The sequence below is a fragment of the Lemur catta genome, chromosome 3 (genome assembly GCF_020740605.2).
Source record: "Lemur catta isolate mLemCat1 chromosome 3, mLemCat1.pri, whole genome shotgun sequence".
NCBI lineage: Eukaryota > Metazoa > Chordata > Mammalia > Primates > Lemuridae > Lemur > Lemur catta.
The window spans coordinates 115,291,697-115,311,841 of record NC_059130.1 but is presented as its reverse complement, the minus strand read 5'-3'; the positions used below and the strand labels follow the sequence as shown (position 1 = coordinate 115,311,841).

The following is a 20,145-nucleotide window of genomic DNA, read 5'->3' as shown; positions in this document are numbered from 1 at the left end:
GACCTCTCTTCTCATGGCCAGCAACTCAGCTTTGCAAGAGGGGGACCATTCAGTCAGCAGCAGGGGCTTAAGATTTTCTTTTAGTTCACAATGAGAAAACTGAGGCTCAGAGACGGGAAGTGACTTGCCCAAGGTCACACAGCCAGCATATAGCAGAGCTGGGATTCAGACACAGGTCCACCTGGCTCTTCTGTTACACTTTCAGTCCCAATGCTGGCTTTGGTGTGGACCAAACTGGCCCACATCAAGTGATTGGCACAGCATAAGGCAAATAGTAAGTGCTCCATAAATGCATGGTTCTTTTCCTTGCATGCTTTCCTTGGCTTTCTCTCACAGCAAAGATCTTACCCCCTCCCACCCCGCCCCCCATAGGCTAGATGATTGACCCCACCCCCATCCTACCCTGGCCCCTGCCCTTCACCTGTCACTCCAGTGCTGGGGTGAAATCACATGTTGACCTCACCCTATATCTGACTCTCATCTTCCACTATCATCTACATGGTTCCTGGCAGAAGCAATCCATCCTCTTTCAGGAAGTCTTCCTGGATGGGCACCTCCCAGCCAGGTGCACCCTCCCCTCCTTCCTGGGCTCGTGTTCAACACCTCATCCAATTGCTTCTGGATTTGCCCACAACACCATGCACCTGGTGCAGCTCGCCAGGGCTCGGGAGCCAGACCGCTCCCAGAGATCCTTGGCTGACGTTGGCTGAGTTTCTCTTCTGTTTTAGGCCCGGGATTGAGTGTTTTCCCTATTGTCTAATTTCATTCCCACAACAACCCTTCTAGGGGCACACTTCAATTCTTTCCATTTGGCAGATGCTGAGACTGAGGCTCTGAGACCGGAAGTGACTTGGAGGCATGAGGGTAAGGGCGGGCTGTGACCACCACTCGGGGGAATGAAGGAGCACATCCCGGTGGAGGTGCCGTCTGGGGAGACCCTTGGCAGGTGGCTGGCCTGCCGACAGGGAGAGGCAGGGAGGTGAGGAGAGAAGTGAAGGGCAAGGGGGTGGAGGAGCCCACCGGAGCACTCCTGCTGTCTTCAGGGAGTGAACCGAGAGGGTGGGTGGCGAGTAGAGTCCGCCTGTGAAGCATTTGGGGCATTGGACAAGGGCTGGAGGACAAGTGCTCGGCCCCAAGGTTGCTCACAGCCTGCCTGGGCACTAAGACCCTTGGACAGGAATCAGGCAGGAAGGGGAGGCTGCTGGCACGGGAAGGGATTCATGCCCAGTGAGAAGTGGCTCCGGCCATCTGGAAGATCCCTTCCAACCCAGAACACTCTGATATTCCATGGTCCTAAGAATCTGCAATTCTTAGGAACTCAGGTTAAACAACTCCACTATTTTAATGTTTTAGTGGTTTTTGTTCTCAACAATTTAGCACCCTAAGATTTCCAGATGGTAACATTTTAAGGGCCTAAGTTCCCTGCACTTCTTCCATTCTAAGCTTCTACTAAAAAGCGTAGGAGCTTAAAAACTCGGAGGTTTTATAATTCGCACCTGCTGCGGAGCCTTAGCGTCTTTGAGCCTATCACTTGAAGATTCTATGATTAATTTCTGGAAGGTACTGAGCATGTGGGTGGGGAAGGCAGGGACAGGTCTGGGTGCATAGGCATCACCCCCACCCCAGTGTCAATTTCCCAAGGGCTGGGTACAGAAGAGGCATCAGGAAATGTTTACAGAATGACTGAGTGTTGGGGCGAGAAAGGACAGGTGTCTAGGTCTGTTTTCTGTTGCTTATAACTAAATACTCCAAACTGGTAATTTATAAAGAAAAGGAATTTATTTCTTACAGTTATGGAGGCTGGGAAGTCCAGGATTGAAGGGGTGCATCTGGTGAGAGCCTTCTTGCTGGGGGGGATTGTCTGCAGCGTCCCAACGTGGCACAGGACGTCACACGGTAAGGGATCTGCGTGCTAACGTGCTAGCTCAGGTCTCTCCCTCTTCTTATAAAGCCGCCAGTTCCCCTCCCTTAATAACCATTAATCCATTAACTCATTAATTCATTCATCCAGGAATGGATTAATCCACTGATGAGGCTCATGACCCAATCACCTCTTAAAGGCCCCACCTCTCAATACTGCCACATGGGGATTAAATTTCAACATGATTTTTAGAGGGAACAAATACTCAATGCATAGTAATAGGCCTGGTGTGGGGTAGGGGCCAGGAGTTGTTCTGAGCCAGGTGCAGGGCTTGAACTCGCAAAGTTAAGAGGAAACAGTCAAGTGCACTTGCGGGGAAGCCCGCTCAAAGTTGCAGGTAAAAGTTTGAGCATTCGAGTTGGTATTTGCAATGGGACCATGCCGACACTGATGTGCAACTCGGTGGCACTTGAGATCCAGCCCCATAGCTGCTGTGAAGCCAGGGTCAGCCAACTTTTTCTATAAATGGCCAGATAGTAAATATTTTAGGTAATGCTGACTAAGACATATGTTGTAATCTTTTAGTGCAAGATACAGTGTCATTGCATAATAAGAACAATGGTTCACTATCTAATCGAATAACAAAATAATGCACACTTCACTGTGCCTTAAAAATGTGCCATCTCCTCATTGATGGATGAATGGATAAACAAAATTTAGTCTATACATACACAGAATATTATTTAGCCTTAAAAAGGAAGGAAATTCTGACACATGCTGCATATATACCTGGGTGAAACTTGAAGACATTATGCTCAGTGAAATAAGCCAGTCACAAAAGGCCAAAACAGAATGATTCCGCTTATATGAGGGACCTAGAGAAAAAAATCGCAGAGACAGAAAGTAGCGTCAAATACAATTTCTGAGAGGCCATAGTTTTGGGCTAACTCCTGCACTAGGCCCAGCAGACCAGACCAAACCAGCATGCAGTCACTCATGCTGGTGCATGTATGTCATCAAACTGAACTTTAAAACAGGCAGCTTTCCAAAAAACAGGAGATTTACAGCCACCAATAGAGAAGGGCCCAGTCCATCTGAGTGGGTATGGTAAGGAAATCCCCTCTGCTACAGCTCTGTGAGGAAAGTAACTGTGACACGATCAATCCACTTTTTGTTCCTTGTTCCTGCTCTCTTTAGCCCCTTTCTGCCTAAAAAGCCAACTTCCTGTGCTCAACTCACCGGAGTGCCTTTCTGTTTCATCGATGGGATGCTGCCTCATTCAGGAATGCTAGTAAGAGCCAATTAGATCGTTAAACACAATTTGTTGAAATTTGCTTTTTGCGAGTAGAATGGTATTTTCCAGGGGCTGGGGGAGAGGAGATAAGGGGGAGTTGGTGTCTAATGGGCTCAGAGTTTCAGTTTAGCAAGATGAAAACAGTTTTTGGGATGGATGGTGGTGATGGTTACGCAATGATGCACGTGTACTTAACGCTGCTGAACTGTACAGCTAAAAAATTGTTAAGCTAGTAAATTTTATGTTATGTGTGTATTTTATCACAATTTTTAAGAAGAAAGCGGATGTTACATTCTCCTTAGGTGACACCATCCAGTCCCCCGGTGAGACTCCCAGTCTCAGGTTCCCTGTTCACCCTAGTGCCCGTGGACCTCAGTGGCACGCACACTGCTCTCTGCTTCCAAGATGGCACTTCTGTGCCACGTCTGTCGTCACGTGGCAGAAGGGATAAAAGCGGCAAACTCACTCTCTCAAGCTAATCCTAACCTAAAGGCTCTATCTCGTAACACTAGCACATTGGGTCTTAGGTTCCAACATGAATTTTGGAGGGACAAATTCATACCATAGCAATGATTAATGGGCACTCAAGCCCAACTTGGCCAAAAATAAGAACTCATGACTTTGGATAAGTTTCTGAACTACTCTTGGCTGCAGTTTCCTCTGTCAAATGGGGCAGCTATCAGGATGGACTTTGTAGGGTGGTTGTGAGGATGATGTAAGAGAATCGTGTACAGCAGCGCTCTCGACCAGGAGTGTTTTCCGCCAGGGGCCATTTGGCAGCATCTGGAGACATTTTGGGTTGTCCAAATGTGTGTGTGTGTGTGTGCGTACATGTGCACATGCACTTGCATGCACACTGCTGGTGGCTAGTATGTGGGGGCCAGGGCTGTTGCTAAACATCCTACGATGTACGGGACAGCTCCACAACAAAGAATTATCCAGTCTCAAATACCAATAGTGTGGAGGCTGAGAGCACCCCCAGGGTAACGCATGCCAGTCACAGAGGAGAAGCTCAACTAATGTGAGCTCTTACTATTATTTTAAAACTTCCCTCCAAACCAGCTGCTGCCCACCTTCTGCCATGTTTCCCATCTAAGAAGTACCATCATCTACCCAGTTTTTCAAGGCAAAAAATATAACCCAATTCCAGTCCCTGATTAGCAAATCCTAGCAATTTCTACCCCTCAAATGTCCTGAATCCTCACAGCTCTGCCCCCACCCCTCATGCTTCCACTGTATTGCGAATCGTCAGCAATTCTCTCCGGGTCCGACGAGGCAGCCTCCTACCTGGACTCCCTGCTTCTGCTCTGGCCCCATTTGTGTCAACTTTCCACGCAGTGGCCAAAGTGACAGTTTGAGAATGGAAGCGGATCATGTCCCCCACCTGCTTAAAACCTTCCATGGTTTCCTGCCTCACTCAAATCTCAACTGTCTCCCCAGCTTACGGAGCCCTGCACATTCTGGCCCTTCCTGTACTCTACACCTTCCTCCTTGCCCATTTCTCTCAAGCCACCCTCGCCTTCCCCTAGCTTCTTGAACATTCTGAGCTCATTCCTACTTAAAGACCTTGCACACCTCATCGGTCCCTCCACTGGGGCACTTGTCCCCCTGACTACTGCATGGCTGGCCTGTCCTTGGCATTCAGATACCAGCACCTCCTTGAGAGACGTTTCCCGACCACCCCACCTAGAGTGGCTCTGTCACCTCTATCAGATCACCCTGTTTTACTTTGCTACACATACCTGCCATATGAGAGATATGTGTTGTCCTCTGGCCTGTCTCCCCTCACCAGGTCATTCCCTGAGAGCAGGGACCTTGTCTTGTTCAGCATGTACCTCCCATGTCTAGAACGGTGCCTGGCACACAGTAGTCGCTCGATGGAAATTGTTGGATTGATTTTCAATCATGAGGCTTGCCTCTTCAAGACTTGTACGTATTTTTCTACTGAGTTATTATTCTTATTTACTTGTACGGCTTCTTGTTCGTTAAGGACACTAACACTTGGTATTTGGATTTCTTAAAAGGTGTTTGCTGAAATAAATGGTGCAAACTTCTGACTATGATAGCATGAGTAGCTAGCTCTTGCCGCCTGGATTAACTGTTCCAGCCTTGGAACACAAACAGTGAAAAAACATCAATGGACACTTAGGGTTGGCCAACTCATAGGCAGAATCAAAGGGAGGGACCATTTCCCCTCTTGGAATGCTGAGGAGCTTGGACTCCCAGGTCCTTGCCCTGACTTGGCCAGTGGTGTGAGCAGGTGACTTTTCGGAATGTCTGTTTGCCTGAGCTGAGTCACTTGCAAATTGGGGATAATGACATTTGTTTTTGGCTCATCAGCTTGGGTGTTTTAAGCTTTTCAGATGGTAGGGTTTGGGGTTAAATCAACAGGTCCACAAATCTTTAGTGAGTTCCCTCTCTGTGCCAGGGGTGTGAGGATCCCGACGGGTAAGACATGGTTCTGTCTTCAGGGGGTTTACAGCCCAGAGAGGGAGAGGGACAAGTATACAAGTCACTATAGTGGCTATGAGAAATAATCATGAGCACAAAACACAGATATTGTGCACAAGAAGTGGGTGACTGTCCAGAGGGAGGACAAGGAAGATTTCCCAGAGGAGATGACATTTGAATAGGGTTTGAAGGAATGAATAGGAGTTTGTTAGACAGGGAGAAGGGCGGTCATAGCAGAGAAAACTGCATGTGCAAAGGCTTAGAAGGCAACAATAGGATGGATATGGAAAAACCACAATTCTGTGGGATTCCTGTCTGGCTGATCCTGACATGTCATTACTTCTCTCCCTTCCCAACTTGGCCTGAGCCAATGTGGTCTTGGTGGGAGGCGGCCGGTGTGTGATGGCAGAAGTGCTGAGCCTCACTGGGGGGGATGGGAAGCAGCCCTGTTAGGAGACACTGCCTGGGAGGAACAGGTCCTAGGGGGCCTGCTAAGTGTCCTTCCTCTGCACCACAAGGGAAGAGGCAGAAGGAGGCTCTGCCCCATGGCTCTCTGGCTTATCTTAGCAGTCTCACTCATCACAGGGGAGAATTCTTTCCAGGAAGAGATAAGTCATAGGGCCGGGACCCTGGAGGAATTGGAATACATTAGGCTGAATGGCAAAGCTAGGCAGAACCTGATCTACCTTAGTCCAGGGAGGACAAAATGTTTCATCTTCGCTGGCACTTCTACCCTTGGTGCTTGCTGGCTGCTGGGAGCCATGTATTTGAGGCTGAGATGTGTTTCAGCAGGAAAGTGTGCTGCAATCAATTAGCAATGTCTGCCATGAGTGTTGGAAAGGAGAGAATGAGTCTGTGTGCTATCTCTGCCATCTCTAACCTGGTATAGACAGGGAATCTGAGGGGCAGAGAGTGCCAGAGTTTTATTCATTGTTCTAGCTCCAGTTCCAGCATAGTATTTGTCATATAATGTCAGGAAAGGACTGTGGAATTGAGCTGCATAAGACTAATTGGCCAGTTCTGTCAAGACTCAGTTTTGAGTTTTCTCTATTAAAACTGGACAAGTGGCTGTTTGGTGCATGAACTCTTGCATATTTCCTAGGAGTTTTTCTGCAAAGGAATAGCTCCCAGAAGAAGATAGGGAATCAGAGCGGTGCCTTCTCCTGGCAGGTTTGGAATGACCTGGCCATAAAGGCTGGGAACAGACTTTGACCTTTGTAAAAAGATCAACTCGAAAATATTAAATATAACAACAGAGCTACAGGATCTCCAGTCTGAAAGCCCTCGACAGACATTTAGCTCAGTTCAGCAGGAAAAACAAAGCACAGGCTGGGGTTCGAGTCTCAGCTCCACCTCTTTCTATTACAGTTGACAGACCTCGGGCAAGTGATGTAACCCCTCTAATTCCACTTAGTTTCCTCATTTGTAAAAACAAATTACATTTCTAACTCACAGGATTAAATGAAATATGTACGCAAATTGCCAGCCCAGTGCTTGACGTGGGAAATAGGAGTTTACATTTTGTAAAGTAAAAGCCAAAAATAAAAAAATAAAAAAATTTAAGAAAAGCAAGCAAAAAAGAAAAAGAAAAACGGTTCCAAAGACACTAGGGGCTGTATTTCTCGCAGATATTAGTATAGCACAGGCACATTTTACTGCTCTGTTCTCTGCCTTCCAGAATATTTCACGCCTCACTTCTCCCACTGGCTTGCCCTTCCCCCCAGTTCAACGTGGAGTTCTGGGCTGACCCCAGAGGGCCAGATTCATTCATTCTTCACTCAACACCTACTAGGCGCTAGGCCCTGGCTTAAGCCCTAGTGATCAGTTTGGTCCTTTAGTCTGGACGGGACCTGGCGATGACACTCGGCTGTCCAAGGCCTGCACAGGGAAGTCCAGCTCTGCCGGCCCTGGGCAAGTTCCTTTCTGCTGGGCCTCAGTCTTCCCGCCTGTGACATGGGAATGTTGGCCTGGACCAGAACTGCGGGGGGGGGGGGGCCCTTCCCGCTCTGGCCTGGGAGGTGGGTGGGGACCAGGGGTTGGTGGCTGGAAGGAGCGAACCACGTGGCGTGAGCAGGGCGAGATAGGCGCGCCGGGCCTGGCCCTGACCCATGACGGCCGGGCCCGCCGGGGAGGGAGCCCGCAGCGAGGGCTCAGCGCGCCCTCAGCCCGGGATTAGGGCAGGCGGCGCGGCCATTAGTCACTAAGCCGCGCTCGCGCCACCGCCCGGGCGCCCGAGCTCCAATCACAGGCCAGGTCTGAACCCGTCGCCCGGGCGCGGAAGAAACGCCGGAGCCCATTGGCTGGCGGCGCCCGGCGGCCCAGCCCTCCTGCTCCTGGAAATCCCACTTCCCGGCCCCAGGCCCGGCGCCCCCTGAGGGAGCCCCTCTTTGTCGGTGGCCCCCAGCATCCTTCACGGGGGCGGCAGCCTGGCACAGAGGTGCGACCACAGGCCCTGGGCTCAGATCCCGCTGTGCTGCTTGCCCGCTCCGTGGCTGGACAGGTTAAGCCCCCAGATTCCTTACAGGATCGTGGTAAAGCTCATTAGTAATAATAAAACTCATTATGAATAATAACAAGGGAACGGAGAAGGGGAGAGAAAGGGAAAAGAGGATGCCTACGAGTGGGAGCTAACTACGAGCTATTTCTAGAACTCTTCCTCCCCGTTTTCCCGGTGGGGTAGCAGGCTCGGAGAGGTTGGCCGCCTTCCAGGGAACCCCACAGCCAGAAGCGATGGTGCCCGTGGGCCGCACCTTGGGGGGCTCATTTCCCTCCCCCGACACTCAGGCTGCACCTGGGCCACGGGCCAGGCCCGTTTCTTCCGGTGCCTTTCGAGACTCTCCCTTAACCCTTACTGCGTTGGTCGGCTCTGGCCGCGGTGGCTCAGGGTGAAAGGTCCAAAAGGAGCATGGGGTGGTGCTAGGCCACGTGCCTCAGGCTGCCTCATTGCAGAGAGGGCTGAGCCCTTTGCCCTGCCTGGCAAGAGAAGAGCCAGACCCCTCTGTAAGCCTGGATTTGAACCCAGGACTTTGTGAATCCAGGGCTGAACTCACGACCTCACCTTCGCACAGGATTCCGTGGAGGTCAGAGCTATGCCACCTATGTCCCAAATGAGGCAGAGGCGGCTCAGCGTCTGTATCAGTTTCCTAGGACTGCTGTAACACATTGCCACGAATTTGGTGGCTAAACAATACGACTTGAAAAAGAAAAAGAACTTTTTATCTGGAGCCCCCTTTAATTATCAGGCCCAGAGAGACATTGAAATGTGACAGCATGTGATGACAGTGACATCTTACTCCCCTCCTTGAGCTAAATAATTAACTCTTGAAACCACTTGCTGTGTGGCTTGTGGCCACTTGCTCTAGACCAATGCCAAGTATCCAAAAAAATGCCACCTGTTGGACACTGTAACTCACACCCCATAGTTCAACAGTGTAGCCGATCTGTAAACCAGTGAGAATTCCTGTCGAACCACTTTAAAAACCTGCCTGTAGGCCGGGCGCGGTGGCTCACGCCTGTAATCCTAGCACTCTGGGAGGCCAAGGCGGGTGGATCGCTCGAGGTCAGGAGTTCGAGACCAGCCTGAGTGAGACCCCGTCTCTACTAAAAATAGAAAGAAATTATCTGGCCAACTAAAAATATATATAGAAAAAATTAGCCGGGCATGGTGGCACATGCCTGTAGTCCCAGCTACTCCGGAGGCTGAGGCAGTAGGATTGCTTAAGCCCAGGAGTTTGAGGTTGCTGTGAGCTAGGCTGACGCCACGGCACTCACTCTAGCCCGGGCAACAAAGTGAGACTCTGACTTAAAAAAAAAAAAAAAAAAAACCTGCCTGTAACAAAGACTGGAAGGCACACTTCCTGAGGCAACTTGGCAGTGTGTCCCTGGCTGCAGTTCTCAACTTTGGCCTAAATAAACTCTCTATATTAATTTTTTCCTCCGTTTCTTTCTTTAGATCTACGAAATTTATTATCTTACAGTTCTGGAGGTTAGAACTCCAATGCAGGTCTCACTAGGCTAAGATCAAAGTGCTGCAGGACTCAATTCCTTGCAGGAGGCTCTGGTGGGGGGGGCATCCGTCTCCTTGCCTTTTCCAGCTCCTGGGGGCCACCCGCCTTCTCTGAGTCATAGCTCCCTTCCTCCAGCCTCGAGGTCAGCATTGTCGCATCTCTCTGACCCTTCTCCTGTAGTCATGTCTTCCTCTGGCCACAGCCAGGAAAGGTCTCTACTTTTAAGGATTCATGTGATTAGATTGGGCCCACTTGGAAAATCTCAAGATCCTTACCCGTAATCACATCTGCAAGGTTCCTTTTGCCATGGTCACAGGTTCCAGGAATTAGGATGTGGATGTCTTTAGTGGGCCATTGTTCTGCCTAGCACAGAGAGGTTAAACAATCTGACCAAAACCACACAGCCCAGAAGTGGCAGAGCCAGAACTTGAAACCAAGCCCCAAATCCCAGTGACCTCTCCTACCACACTCCTCTGCCATTCTGGTTCTAACTTCTATTAACTGGGTAAGAGTTCACTCAAAAGCTGCAGGAACATTCTCGGCCGGGCATGGTGGCTCACGCCTGTAATCCTAGCACTCTGGGAGGCCGAGGCGGGTGGATCGTTGGAGTTCAGGAGTTAGAGACCAGCCTGAGCAAGAGCGGGACCCCATCTCTACTAAAAATAGAAAGAAATTAGCCAAACGACTAAAATATATACAAAAAAATCAGCCGGGCATGGTGGTGCATGCCTGTAGTCCCAGCTACTCAGGAGGCTGAGGCAGGAGGATCGCTTAAGCCCAGGAGTTTGAGGTTGCTGTGAGCTAGGCTGACACCAGGGCACTCACTCTAGCCTGGGCAACAAAGGGAGACTCTGTCTCAAAAAAAAAAAAAAAAAGTTGCAGGAACATTCTCAATTAATAAATCATTTTACATACTAAGATGTCTCTGTATGATATAATTGATATGATTAGGCATAGGACTGAAATGCAAATGATGTCATGGAGGAGTCAAACCACCCACTGTCTCTGCTGCCCTTGGAAAGTCTGTCTTTCTGCCAGGGCTGCCTAGAAGACAGGAACTGGTTTGTGAAAGGTGTGGCTCCTTTCAGATGGAAGTGGGGAGACTGGCTGGCCTTGGCCATTGTCTTCCACTGTGGGTACTTTAGCTCCACCTCCACACTTAGCCAGCAGCCTCTGGGGCTTCACCCCAGATTTGTATTTGGACTTATAACCTTGAGGTCATTAATTAGCAAAAACTATGGAGAGAAGTGGCAGCATGAATAGGTCTGGAGGATTAGTAGCCCCCTTTTCCTGCTCTACTACAATCTAACCAGTGGGGTCATGAGATACCTATGTAAATAGTCACTAAGTTTATCATGGGGAATAGTGTTGAAACTGTATTTGTTAGGATACTTTTCAGCAGCTATGAGTTGTAGAAAACACAACTCAACTAAAAAATGGAACTTAATTAGCCTATGGTACTGAAAAGCCAGAGGTAGGATGACCTTCAGGTAGAGCTTGATCCAGCGGCTCATATGTGCTCAGTTTTGTAGCCTCAGTATTAGCCCCATTCTCAGTCAGACTCTCTCATTGTATTCCTAAGATGGTTGCAAGAAGTTTCTGGGATTCTGTGTTTCTAGATTCAAATGCAGTAGAAAAGAAAAATGTACTTTCCTGGTGACTCAAAAAAGTACTGGAACAGAGTCATTTGGCCTGCCTTGGGTCACCTGTCTATTTCCCAGTCAACAACTGTGGCCAGAAGGATGGGACATGCTGATTGGCTTAAGCCAAGTGGCACCTGTCTTTGAAGCTGAGGGTGGGTCACTTCCTCCCAAAGCCCCAGCTTGGCAAATCCAGAGCCCTGTTAGAATGGAAGCTGGGGAGTCTCTGACATCACCCTTCCAGCCATCACCATGGTCCCCTTGTGAGGACACAGAGCTTGGCTCTTTCTGAGCAATGGGCATGCTTGTACCTTTGGACACCATGACTCATACGTGTGTATGTGGTGGGGGAGTGGGTTTAATAATAAAGAAATTAAGGAGAAGATTAAATGAAGGTCAAACAGGACAATGCCTGGGAGAATTAGCACATAGAAATTAATGTCACAAGCTTGTACTTTGTCTGAACCTCTCTGAGCCTTAGTTTTCTTATCTATAAAATGGGAACACTAATCCCAGTTACATGAAATTAGATGAGAGGAGGTTTGTGAAAGTTTGTGTAAATAGTAAGGGGTGGACATTCAGTTATTCAACAATCATTTATTTAGTGCCAGGCCCCGTTTTCCAAGCACAAGGAGTTATTGCTATTATTATTAAAAGAGGCTAATGCCAGAGGGGCCTCCCCAACCAGTCATGGATGGTGCTATGGTTTGGACATTTGTCCCCCAAGCCTCATGTTGACATTTGATCCCAGTGTTGGAGGTGGGGTCTGATGGGAGGTGTTTGAGTCGTGGGGGCGGGATTCTCGTGAATAGATTAATTCCTTCCTCCAGGGTGAGTGAGTTCTCACTCTATCAGTTCCCTCAAGAGCTGGTTGTTAAAAAGAGCCGTGTACCCCCCTTGCTTCCTCTCTTGCCATGTGATCTCTGCACATGCCAGCTCCCCGTTACCTTCCAGAATTGTGAGCCAAGTAAATCTTTCCTTATAAATTACCCAGTCTCAGGTTTTCCTTTATAGCAACACAAAATGGACTAAGACAGATGTGCTTTGGGCCACACAGTAGTGGAGCTGGATTTGAATCCAGAATCTCTCGTCTCTCTGTGCTGCCTCCCTCTGCCCCCCCTCCCCCCAGCACGGCAGCTACTTCCTGGTTAATGGGCCACACTTCCCTCTGGTGCACTTAGGAATCGCGTTTGATGTTGCTCTTCCTGGCTTCAGGAGCTGACAGGCCCTTCCCAAATTCCCACTGGTAATTGAGGTGGAGAATTAATCACGGCTTTGTGGTTCTACTTTCCCCGCCGGCAGCTCTGCATTGCCACCCAGAGAGGCGGGTAGAGTGCGGGTGCCAGGTAATGATTTTCGTGTTTTGGGATGAAGCCACAGGGAGGAGTTCGGGCCAGCTCTGCTCCGTGTGTACATATACCTGGTGCATACGCACATTTGGGCACGCATGCTGGGTGTGTTTGTGGGGGGCTCTGCGTGTGTTGGGGCTATCACTGGGCAGGATCGGGGCCCTCCCCAGAGGAGACCTGGGTCTAGACATTGCTCCACCATTCCCTAGCTAGGTCACTAAGGCCAAATTCTCTCCCCTATTGGCCTCAGTTTCCTTCCTTGGGAACAGGAGTAATCCTTGCCCCATTTCTTGTCTTCCTTGTGAGATGTCTGTGCACATCAAATAAGACCAAGAGGAAGAAACCGAAAAGGGCTGGACACCCCATAGATGCAGAATGGCCTTGAGCTTAGGGTGTAGACTGCCCTGTTGAAGTCCCAGCTCCCCTGTGCACTATCTGCATGACCTTAACTTTACTCTCTGGGCCTCAGTTTCCTTATGTGCAAAATGGGGAGAATATTAGAAGCTACCAAAGTTTATTACATATAAGATTCCATCAATTGCCAGATACCAATATTTTATGTACCATAAAGGAAAACAGACCACTCATTGGCATTGCTCGAGTTTTCTGGTCTCAGAGGGGGTGCAGAGCTGCTCCAACTTCCAAGGAAGGTGTGCAGTGGCACCGTGGGATCATGACAAGGTGGCCCTGGGCCAAGGCAGCTGAGACCCCACAGCCAGGAACTAGGCAGATCCCTCAGAGGATGGGTCACAGACCAGCTGGCATGATGTCTACCTCTGACTCTGCCTGAATGCCGGATAGCTCCAGCTCTGGTCAGCGACATCGTAAGCTATATTTAAGTCATTAACTAAACTTAAATGCTACCAGGAAAGAAGGAAGGGGTGGGGAGCAGGAAGGAAAAAACCCTAAATCAATGGAAACTACCTTGTTTCTCAAAGACAAACAAATCCTAATTGCCTAAAATTATCATCTGAAATGACCTAGGTTGCTCACTGACTGGTTTAAATTTCCGCCACAAGGGAACAAGGAACTTGAGACATAGACTACATTTGGTTGCAGACAAATGAATTGTGTTTCTTGCATAGCTGAGTTTGTGCGCTGGGAAATCCACAACCCCTGCACATGCAAATGCACGTGCCCCTGCACATGCAAATACACAGAGGGGCATTCATGTATGTATCGATACCCAGCACGCCTAGAGAAGAGAGTCAAAGCAGAGATATTGAATGTTAACAGGCTTCCTCCTGATAGGGCTACCCTGGTTTGTCCCAGTTGACCCACAGGTTTGGCTGCTGTCACAAAGGTCAGAAATGCAGTGGCTTTAACGAGAGAGGAGAGGAAAGGACAGAAGGTATGTGGTCTAGGACTGCTGAGGGAGGTGACTGACATGTGGGGACCCAGGCTCCTTCCGTCTCTTTGCTCCATGCTTCTTAATGCTTGGCTTCCACCCCATGGTCTAATCTAAGCCCCCCCCCATCACATCTGCATTCCAGCTAATGAGCAGGGAGAAAGGGGGGAGGGAAGCCAGGTTTCTTTCTTTTTTTTTTTTAAGGATATAATTGCAAAGTTGTGCTCATCACTTCCTCTCACATGACTTGGATGTATCCTGGTCACACAGTCACACCAGCTGCATGGGATGCTGGAGAATAGAGTCTGGGTGTCCACGAGCCACAATGCCGGACAGCTCTGGCGCCGCCCATGGGCTTGGCCGAGGCCTCTGCTGGGGCCCACCACAGCCCAGCTTCTCTCTCCCCGCAATCCACTTCCCTCACCCTGCGCCCCAGGTGTTGATCCTGAGAGCAAATACCAAATAACCCCCAGCGTGCAAATGTCCTCGAGTCAGCTTCCCAGGGTGCACAACCTAAAATGCACTTTAGGTTAGTCCGGTCGACCTGTACAATTTTTGTTATAAGGATTAAATGTGATATTTAAATGAAACACCCAGCACAGAGTAGGTGCTCAGTAAATAACGATATTACCAAAGCCTTGCATAGACAGCACTGCCTATATACATGTGACATCACTCACTCTTCACCACAAGCCTTTGCAAGAGGCACGACTATTATCCTGATTTTACGGATGAGGAAACTGAGGCTCGGAGAGGTTAAGTAATGTGTTCCAGGCACCCAGCTTGTAAATACGCAGATGCAACACAGATGCCTGTCGACTGCGGTTAGGACTGGCAGGCCAGAGCCTGGCCAGCGACTCCAGGCAGGGAGCCTGGGTCTTTGTAGACTCTGCTGAGAACCCACATCCTTGTCACCTGGCGGGTTCTTCCAGGCTGCCATGTGACCGTGGCTGGAAGTGCTTTGTAAACTGTAGGGCTCTGGGCACCTCTGAGGCGTGGTCATATCTTGTGATTCCTTGTGATTTATAATGATTATAATAGCACCCCTCTGGGCTGCACTCCCCATGTGCCGGGCCCTGCGTTAAACACTTGACAAACACATTGTGTCATTGACTTCTCACCAATCCCACGAGACAGGCGGCTGCCCCTGTGCCTTACAGATGAGGCAACAGAGGCCCTGGGAGGTTGGGTAAGTTGCCTCAGGTCTCATGGCTGGGGGGTGGTGACGTGGGACACAAACCCAGGTCGGTGTGAGTCCGGAGGTCGTCCCTCATCTCGAGGCCTTCAGAAGGATGTGGCCCCGAAGCAGCTGTCCTCAAACAGCCACTTCTCAGATTCCGTTTTAGTGACACAAAAAGAGAGGGATAAGCTCACCACGGCTGGCCGGTCTCCCAGGGCAGGGGCCCCAGGGCGTTCCCAGGGGATGGAGGAGACACGGGTCCCCTGGAAAGCCCTTCTACCTAGGCAGAGCCACTGGTCTGAGTGGGGAGGCCTGGGGGGCTCCTGGTGTGGCGGGGGAGGCGCAGGCCCTGCCTTGGAGGACACCCCAGTCTAAAGTGGGAGGGAGTCTGGACGCCAGCAGAGGCCCAGGAGAGAAGAAACCGTGAGAAGGGGCCAAGGAAGGGGAGAAGCTGGAGCAGGGAGTTGGCCACAGGCCACGGCCAAGGCCACGGCCAATCTCTCCTACCTCGCCCCTCCCCCGCCTGTAACAGCCCGTGAGTAACTGCCCCGCGGCTGTGCGGTCAGTCACGAGGGCATGATGGGGCCCTTGTGCGGAAGCCACACAGGCCTCGGTGTGTGGGACCCAGTGACTCAGGAGCTACGCAGCGGGGTTGTGCCCTGGGCCGGCTCCACTGTCCACCTGGGCAGCACCTGCCTTGCTGTGTTGCCTCAGTTTCTCCATCTGCAAATGGGGAGCATGGCCGTGGACAGCCTCTGTCCCTGTGTGGCTCAGTCACCTCAGGCCACAGACACACCAGAAGCCCTCTGGGAAACACAGTCCTGAAGACCCCACCCCCACCTCTGGTTCCTGTCCTGCCGGCTCCGTTCCGTGACTGCCCCCCAAGAGAGCCCCTGCTGAGGCTGTCCTTGCTGCCAAAGCCAAAGGTCAGTCCTCGGCAGCACAGTGGCTTTGACGTCATGACCTGCTCCCTCCCTGGGTTGGGTGGCATGCCATGGCCCTGCTTCTCCTCCTGCTGCTCCGACTGGCACCTCCGCACCCCTCCCCCACATTGGCAGGGTGTAGGGATGGGGACACTCAGCAAGTCTCAGCTGTTCCTCCGTGAGAGCAACTCTCAGGGTGCATGTCCAGCTCATGGGGCTTTCCCTCTGGGCTGTCCCCGTGCAGCCGGATGGGACAAATTATCCAGATGCTCGCTGCAAGTCCCCACGCTCTGTTCTGGATGTGCTAAGTTATTTGTCCCTGCCCCACCCTCAGTAATTAGTGAGGCCTTTGAATCCCCCCACCCAAGGGGTTTTTTGTCTGGGGCCCTGAGCCAGGCACCCCTCAGACACTATGCTCTACAGAGTTGGGATTGTGTATGTCTGGCACGTTTGCGTACCCCTGTTCTGGGCTCTGGGCCTGGCACATAGTAGGCATTCGATAAATATTTGCAGACTCAGTGGGTGATTGGATGGTGGAATAAATGCGTCAAATGTCTTCATCTGTACAGAGGGGACAGTCATCGTACTGTCAGGAGGAGAGGGGAAAAATGCCCAGGACCAGACACACGGTTGGGGCCTAGCGTATGTCCACTGTGACTGTGACTTCCTGGCTACAACTGGCAGGGCAGAGTGACGGGAGCTGCCCCTGTTGCCCTGCTGGGCTCTTTTGGGCCTCAATTCAGATTTCTGCCCATGGCCTTTTGGATGAGTCCGGGCCAGCACCTGTCAGAGGAGCTGAGAACCTCTGAAATCTCAGCCGGCAGCTCCTGAGGACTTGTGGGGCCATCTGGACCCCAGTGTTGTTGTCGGCCAGTGTCCAGAGCAGTGACTGGGAGGTCAGCAGTGGCCCTTCGGAAGGCCCCTCTGGAATAACGAAGCTGAGGCAGGACTTCACGCCGAGCGTGACTCTCGGGCTGGACCCATCTCTGGGTCAGTTCCTGAGTTTCCATGGACCCTGGAAATCCCTTCACCTCTCCGAGCCTCAGTTGCCTCACGTTGCAAAATGACTATGAGGACTAAGGGAGGCAGTGCCCGTTGGAGCCCAGAGCACAGGCTCACGTGGCCATGCTGCTGGGCACAGTATGGGACATCCAGAAAAGAGCACCCACCTTGTACACTTCGTTATCAGACATGGGCCTGGCCCTTAAGGATCTCACGTGCCAGCTGAGGAGACAGGACTGGGGAGAGGAGAGCTGGGAGCCCACAGTTCCCCCAGGATGTGCATCCTAAGTGAGGTGGAGCCCCGAAGACGAAAGCTCATCTGGGTTAGAGCGATCAGGGAGGGCTTCCTGGAGGAGCGGGCACTTGAGGTGAGCCCAGGGGAGGGACAGGCTTTGGCTAGGTGGGAGAACAGAGGGCATGTGGGCAGGGGGACAAGGGGTAGGGGGTATGGAGACAGATCCCATACCCTGAACCTGGGTGTGGTGTTAAGGGGTGGGAGTGGGCTCGCCTGAGGACTGCCAAGGACAATTTGGGGTGTAACAAAAATGGACTGGGAGGCAGGTGGAAGTCGCTGAGTCAGCCTGGTTTAAGGAAGGTTTATCTCTTTAGAACCTGGCAGGTCTTATGGGGTGGGGAACCTGCAGCCTTCAGGTCACATGTGGCCTTCTAGGTCCTTAAGTGAGGCCTTTTGACTGAATCCAAATGTTACAGAACAAATTTGCACTTAACGACCCAGAAGGCCACATGTCACCTTAAGGCCGCAGGTTCCCCACCCCTTAGCAGTTCAGGGGAGAGATAAGGGGGCTATAGCCTCCCATGGCCTTCAGGACAGCCAAGCCCCTCAGCCTGGTCTTTCGGGTCTGACCTCTTTCCACCTCTCCAGCCTGAGTGTCCCCACCCCGACCCTCTAGCCATGCTGAACCCCGTCCTGTTTCCTAAACGTGACTCCGGGCCTGGCTCCACCAATCCTCCTGCCTGGAATGCCCTTTCCCTCTGCCCACCTGGCAAACCCCTACTAAACCCTTGGGACTTGGCTCAAAGTCACCTCCTCCATGATGTCTCCTTTGATCTGTCAGAAGGATGGACACCTTCCTCCTTCCTCTCTGTCCCACAGCACCTGCTGTCCACATCCATCATGGCAAATGCATTCTGCTCTGCTGATGACTGGCTGCGTGACCTTGGACAAGTTATTAAACTTCTCTGTGCCTCACCTTCTTCACCTGCAAAATAGAGGCAATAATATTACCTGCCTTGGTTGGGTTAACACTTGCAAAGAATTTAGAAGAGCGCCTGGCACTTAGCAAGCAGTGTTACCCATTATTAAAATAATTACTCTTACCTCATTGGGCTATTACAAGGATTAGATGTCAAGTGCTTCATATCATGCTTGGAACCTAGTGAACCCTAAAAAAAATGGGCACCCTACAACTATCTCCACCATCCCCATCATCCCCACCACAATCCCCACCACCATCCCCACCATCCCCACCACCATCCCCACCATCCCCACCATCCCCACCATCCCCACCACCATCCCCACCATCCCCACCATCCCCACCACCATCCCCACCACCATCCCCACCATCCCCACCACCATCCCCACCGTCCCCACTGTCCCCACCGTCCCCACCACCATCCCCACCACCATCCCCACCATCCCCACCACCATCCCCACCACCATCCCCACCATCCCCACCACCATCCCCACCACCGTCCCCACCACCGTCCCCACCACATCCCCACCGTCCCCACCGTCCCCACCACCATCCCCACCGTCCCCACCATCCCCACCATCCCCACCATCCCCACCATGTCCCCACCACCGTCCCCACCCCCCACCATCCCCACCACGATCCCCACCATCCCCACCACCATCTCCACCACCATCCCCACCACCATCCCCACCATCCCCACCACCCCCACCATCCCTATTACCATCCCCACCAACCCCACCATCATCCCTATCACCATCCTCACCACCATCCCACCATCTCCACCATCCCCACCAACCCACCCCTACCCCCCACTGTCCTACCATGAGTTTTCCCATTTTCCTCCCCCAGACTGTGAACCCCTCAGGAATGGTTATACCTTGGCCATCTTTGATCCCAGTGGCCAGCTCAGGACTCAGTAAGTGTTTCTTAGGAAGATGAAGGAAGCAATGCCCTGGTCTAGGGAGTGTTAAGGAAGGGAAAGATGTGAGTTAGGCTTAGGAGGAAAAGTTGTTAGGAACAGGCCCCAGTGGTTGGGGGTGGGATGGGGGGAGAATGTTCCAGCCCAGCACTAGTCTCATAGTAGCTAGGACTAGGGGGCAAGGTGACTCCAGAGCTGTAGCCTCTTTGGGGCAGGGCATTAAAAGTATTTTGGGAAAAAGCAGTTCTTCTCTGAAATCAGCTTGCCCTAAGCCTCTGGTCTCAGGGACTGTCCCCAGCCTTAGACTAACCACCCTCAGCTGTAGCTGCTGATTCTTGTGAGGGGTGGCTCTGGGCAACAAATGTGTGTACGGCTCTAGGAGAATCTTCTCGACAGCCAGAGATGTGGATGGGGAAAGGGGTCCCTAGCACCTTCCAGCTGGGGTGCAAGCAGAAAGAGTGTTTGGAGCTAGGATATAAATTTGGAGAAAGGATGGGTGGCACCAGTGGACAGTAGAGTGAGAGAATGAGTCCTGGGTGCTCAGCAGTCCAACACGGCCACCTCTTGCCACCTCACTGCCCCTGCTCTAGCCTGGCCCCCGTCAGCCCTGCCTAGACCGCTGCGTCTCCTTCCTTCCCATCCTGCCTCCTCATCACCCCCCCCACCCCACACAGCATGCTCTGCTCAGAGCCTGGTGGTGGCCTCCCCCCGCCCCCTCAGTCAAAGCCAAAGGACTCAGCTGGCGGACAAGGCCCTGCACGACCCAGGCCCTGCTTGCTGCTTCCCTCTGCTATCCCACTCCCTCCCCTCCCTCACCTGCCTGGCCATAGCAGGTCTCCTTGCAGTTCCCAAAACCCTGGAGGTGGTTTTCCACCCCAGGGCCTTTGCACAAGCTCTGCCCCTGCCTGGAACACTCTATTGCTGACAATGTCTGGGACCTTCTCATCCCTGAGGTTT

General features: G+C 51.6%; 1 protein-coding gene across 2 annotated transcripts in view; it reads left to right on the top strand.

Moving 5' to 3' along the window:
- The first annotated feature begins 849 nt into the window (after window positions 1-849).
- Window positions 850-20,145, top strand: part of ERVMER34-1 (endogenous retrovirus group MER34 member 1, envelope) — a 37,736-nt gene continuing 18,440 nt past the window's right edge. Inside the window, exons 1-3 of one of the 2 annotated variants that reach the window (XR_006734254.1) lie at window positions 850-864; window positions 1,792-1,896; window positions 3,059-3,152. Coding sequence is in view for 1 of the 2 variants with exons in the window: in XM_045548596.1 (XP_045404552.1) it covers window positions 1,794-1,896 (103 nt within the window). In the remaining variant the exon portion in view is untranslated. The remainder of the gene's footprint in view (window positions 865-1,791; window positions 1,897-3,058; window positions 3,153-20,145) is intronic. The other variant, XM_045548596.1, reaches the window with a different exon arrangement.